At 36.1% G+C, this 5,362-nt stretch overlaps 1 protein-coding gene across 2 annotated transcripts; it reads right to left on the reverse strand.

Moving 5' to 3' along the window:
* Positions 1 to 655: 655 nt before the first annotated feature.
* On the reverse strand, positions 656 to 4,172 carry LOC127882345 (uncharacterized). Of its 2 annotated transcripts, none has more exons than XM_052430927.1 (4): positions 4,078 to 4,172; positions 3,728 to 3,853; positions 3,369 to 3,482; positions 656 to 965 (listed from the first exon to the last, which is right to left on the reverse strand). In XM_052430927.1, the coding sequence occupies exons 2-4, from the start codon at positions 3,797 to 3,799 to the stop codon at positions 849 to 851; spliced, it is 303 nt and encodes a 100-aa protein (XP_052286887.1). In that variant the 5' UTR covers positions 3,800 to 3,853; positions 4,078 to 4,172; the 3' UTR covers positions 656 to 848. The 2 variants fall into 2 exon arrangements, with proteins under 2 accessions (XP_052286887.1, XP_052286888.1); XM_052430928.1 differs by having other exon boundaries at positions 4,101 to 4,115.
* Between the last annotated feature and the right edge of the window lie 1,190 nt (positions 4,173 to 5,362).

Consider the following 5,362-nt stretch of genomic DNA (forward strand, 5'->3'; position numbering starts at 1 on the left):
TTTATGGACATTCTATGAAGGTCTGCATCTTTCATTCAGATGCCATGTTGCAAAAAAATATGGCAAGCTTGGTTAACATCACTTAACTGTTAAAAATAACAAAAATATTAATTTGGGCCGTGCTCTTTGAAAAGGGGTTTAGCGCATGTGCGTTAAGTGTCGTCCAAGATTTGCATATGCAGTCCGCACAGGCTAATAAGGGACGACACTTTCCGTCTAAACTGGATTTTTGCTAAGAAGAGACTTTCTGTAAACGAAAAATATCATAAAAGCGGAAAGTGTCATCCCCGATTAGCATGTGCGGCCTGCACAGGCTAATCTTGGACGACACTTTCCGCTAATGCATCAAACCCTTTTTCACAGAGCACGGCTCAGTTGATAAATTGAGTTATTCATAATTATAACACATTGTTGTTAAATGGATATGTTTCGTGATTTTGTTTTATAGTGTTCAACTAAAATTGTTTAATTAATCATTACGATACTCGTCGATGGTTTTATAGACTTGACTAACAATAACTGTGGTCATGTTAACAAAATACTCAATGCAAAACATGTCTCGTTCGTAAGCGTAACGGATCTCATTTCACTTTTTATGAAATGATAGGTCAAATAAGAATTCGAGAGAAAACACAATTTCTTTGTTTATCCGCCCTTCAAGTAGTTTATTGAACCGAGCCACGATAAATAAGAAATACAATTTAGCAAGCATAATAGTTGATTTAAGTCCGAACGGTCGCTTCTTTATTACTAAAGCAAACTAACGAATATATATACGTAGTTTCTGAACATATAAATATTTTGAGTAATTATACGTGTTAAGATTAGGGTTCTTGTTACTTAGACGCTTATGGTGTTGAAAGTTGCTTGTACGTTGTTTGGGCCACAATGAGTGACGTCATGTGGTCAAGCGTGTTGACGTCGACGACGGCAGTCGCGCTTCTAAGAGCCGCGAGTAATCTCAACTAGACGAAATAAAAATAAGTTTGACACGGAAAAGTGGTAATTGGGCACGAAAACATTCAATTATATAATTATAAAACTATTGTATGACTTCAACCCATGCTGCATCAGACAATTCGCATACAAGATGTTTTAAAACAAGTTACACAATTCAAAAATAAAAAAATACACAAATTATGTACACATCCCACAAGAGACAAATAAATAAAATGGTGGCCATTACCATAGCACAGTAAATTCGCTTAAGACTTGCATTCTCACTTCGTTTGAGTAGCTACCCAGTGGGAATCAAACGTTTTACGAACTGAAATGTGATATAAAGGTCGCAACGTCGGCAACCATTACCGAACGTTGCCATAACGTTGCATACATACGGAATATTACGCTAGTCAATTGTTACAGGAGTTTGTATCACTCGAGTGGCTTGTGTGATGACGTATCACACGAGAGGCGGAGCCTCGAGTGTGATGCGAAATAGCACAAGCCACGAGAGTGATACAAACTATTGGAACAATTGACTAGCGTAATATTCCTTTTATTATATACAACAACTAACGAAAACAGTTAACAATTGTGTTTTTTACTTTAACAAAACTGACAAAACAATGACTAAAAAATCGGTACGCCATAGTTTATTTAAGACGCGTATGAATACAGTTTATGTAAATTAACGTGTAAACATTCGAACCGGGAAAACACAGGTTTGCGAAACGCTTACCTTAATGCCATCGTTAATCCAATGTTTATAACAATTAAGTTGACAACTTTAAATTTTTATCCGATGTTTATAACAAAAACGTTGAAACGATATGCGATTCCACTTCTATCTTCCATGTCTTTATAGTTTAAACCACACTCTTTTATTGTATTCCTATCGAAATATACATTTATGCATGATAAACACACACTTCAAAATACGTTTTGAATTCGTTCTATGTTTTAACAAATAGTTTACTGTTAAAAAACACCACGTCCGACATGTCCTTAAATTCCAGAGAGTTTAGATAAAACCATTGTGTTTCGTCACAGAAATGACGTCAAACGATGTACTACGTAATATATTTCGTAATATAAAATATTTCTATTTTCGGTGCGCGTAACGTGACGTCATTAAATGGGTCGAAGTAGTCCGGCTAGTATGGTAATACGGAATTGGAAACAGCGAGTAGCGTTATACGGTTTTTTTTTATTTCAACGATTGATACAACCTGTATTTTTTAAAAAGCATTAAACCGGTATAAATAAAACAACGTTACCATGACGTTTCATCATAACTTTGCAAGAACGTTGCACGCGAAACGTCGGTCGAACGTTTGAGAAGGATGTTGCAACAACTTTGCTTCTAGGTAAGCACTATTTTAGCGGCTCCAGTTTTTCTGCGTTTTCTCCCTTGAATTCAGTGTCGTCGCTAGTTTTTCCCTTGAATTCAGTATCGCCGCTAGGTGGAATGTTTATAATTATTTTGCTTGTAGGATAACATAAACATTTGTTAACCATCGATCTGTGAACTTTTACAGTTCCTGCATCACATGAATCAAAAGATGATTTCTTGTAAATTTTAGAAATTCATTTTTTTAATTTTGCAGATCAGGGGGCCGTTTCATTAACGGTTGCAGCGCAGTTGCAGTTGCAATTTTGCTAATAATTGCAACTTGCAACCTTGTGTCCGTTTCATTTAAAAGTTGCTTAAATTTGAAGATGGATGAACGTTTACTCAAATTCGCTGGATAAAATAAATTGTTTAAGTTGCATTATGCATTAAAATGGTAGAATCTATAGTTTCAAAGTCCCCCCCCCCCAAAAAAAAAATATTAATAAAATAAAATATGTCAACAAAATTTGCTGAAACTTTCAAACGTCGCGGTGGTGTAGTGGGTGAGGTGTCCGCATAGCGATCGGGAGTTCGTGGGTTCCCCTACTCGGGGAGCGTTCTCTTAATCTCCTCCATAGACACCAAGTACTGGTTCTTTCCAGGAAACGGTCTTGACAGTGTCCATATCTGCCTATAATACTCACAAAAGCGGTTGGCAGTAAGCAGAGATAGATAAATGTGTTTTGTTTTTACATACTTGATAGTAAATATAACAGTTAATTTTAAATTTAAAAATACTGCAACGTTTAAATGCAACCTAAATACAACGTTGCAGCAACGTTGGCAAAAAACGTCATGAAAACTTTTATATACACCATTATGACAACCAAACTACAACGTTTGAATGCGACCTAAATATAACGTTGCAGCAACGTTGGGTGCCCACTGGGTAGGTGTGCAATATACGTGAACAGATAACATTTCGCCCATGATTCGGAGCTACATGTGTACTTTAATCGCACCGTCTACTGTCCGTGCAACACATCCACCAGTTTGTGGCAGTAAATTAATGCGTTAGTAAAGCTTTTCCTACCTCGGATCTCATGCCGTAGTCGGTGTGGATAAATGCATGCTCGGTGTCGGTCAGGGTAGCGATGTAGCAGTTTACGGTATGTCTGTCAGTCTTGGTCACCATCAAGAGGTGGCGCTTCAATGAAAAACAAAATTACATTTACACTTTTATGTATAATGAGAACATTTTGTCCCTTATAACCGTACGCTAACAGTTCATCCAAAACTAAGACAATTTGTTACAAATGTTAACCGGTAAAAGAGTTGTAGTTCTATTTTCGTCAAATGTAAAGGCATTTTGAATGTTCATATAATGTTCAGCAAATCCTTATTTTCGTGTACATTTGTTCTCACATTATAAAGTACCGATCTATTACTTACGGTGGCTGGCTGAAAGTGGAAGGTGATCATCTCCCTTTCCGCTGGCTCCTCCGTAGTGTGGTCTGCACGCATTAAGTGCGCATGCGCGGTGTGAGTCACGTGGTTAGATTAGGTGGTTGTTGCGACCTAAAGATAAGTTAAAGTTGTCGAATAATACATCGCAACACATAAATATTGTTTTGAAAGGTATTACAAATAATATAATGCTATTTCAAACAGTTTTAACATGACATAATTGTAGATAATTGAATGAAATGTTTTTTTATGAACAATAGAAAGGAATTTGAAAGGAATAACACGAATTAAATTTTATTTTTAAAAGTATTGAACTGGAACACAATTCTACTTACATAACATGCCTGACTCTACTAACATAACATGCCTGACTAACTGCCAGAAAAACACAGATGAATTGCATGACGACAAGAAAGCTTAATTCTGGCTGATTAATGAATCCCAGGTGCTTTAGAAGTCTCTTCGGTGTATGAAAGGGGCCGTCCAACAGATTTGCAATTTAAACATTTGACCTAAATTCTCCAGTACAAAAACACAAGAATACTATACAAAAAAAGGAAAAAAGTAACCCTCAAGAGGGCTCGAACCACTGATTCCTGGAGTCCTGGAGTAAAAAGACTCCCGCCTAGACCACTCGACCATCCATGCACATGATTATAGCGCATGTATTTTTTTACCTATATAAACAATCCTCGTAGTTTACCAAAATATAACTACAACAACAGAACTTTCCAAATTATTAAATCGTTTCGCGTCACACGACGCTGTATAATTTTCAGGTTTTCAAATCGTCAAAAGATGCATATAATGGATAGTTAAGAGCATGGTAAATGGTCGGTATTACTATTTCCTCAAAAATATCATAACAAAAACGAAAATTTGCGAATCTGAAAAAGCTTTTTTTAAACTTTGTCAATTTACCAATCTGTTGGACGGCCCTTGAACGTTGATAAAGGCGCGTACGTCCGAACTGCATAACACGTTGTTGCGTTTGCTTGTCACGATTTACCAGATTCGGCTGTTGTCTAAAATAAGTCTGGTTTTAACTCGATACATATAACAGTGGTGTATTTCTTTTGGAATCGACACGCTTTACTTTCTTCAAAGCTATTAAACGGTTTGAACGGTGGAAACTCAAACTTCATATTCTGAGTGGATGAAATCATGGAATTGTTCTTGATACTCCACCCAAATCCTAACTCTAACGATGTTGTTCAAACCAATCGCCGAATTTCGACATAGAGAAAAATAATACATTATTGAACAAGTGAATACAGATTTCCCCTAAATATCAGAAACAAATGAAAGCTCCTTGATTATGTGATTTTGGTTTACAGGGGCCTTTACATGTTTTGGAAAATTGACTCAATCAAAAAAATGTTTCAGACTCGCAAATTTTCGCTTTAGTTATGCTATTTGCGAGAAAACAGTAGTACTGAACATTAAACATGCTCTAAAATATCCATTGCATGCATCTTTTGACGATTTAAAAACCTGAAAAGTATAAAGCGTTGCATTGCGAAACGATTGAATAATTTGGTGAGTTCTGTTGTTATCGTTAAATTATGTGATACTACGAGGATTACTTATATAAAGTATGAAATACATCACTTAATGTAT

The sequence above is a fragment of the Dreissena polymorpha genome, chromosome 5, assembly GCF_020536995.1.
Source record: "Dreissena polymorpha isolate Duluth1 chromosome 5, UMN_Dpol_1.0, whole genome shotgun sequence".
NCBI classification, from domain to species: domain Eukaryota; kingdom Metazoa; phylum Mollusca; class Bivalvia; order Myida; family Dreissenidae; genus Dreissena; species Dreissena polymorpha.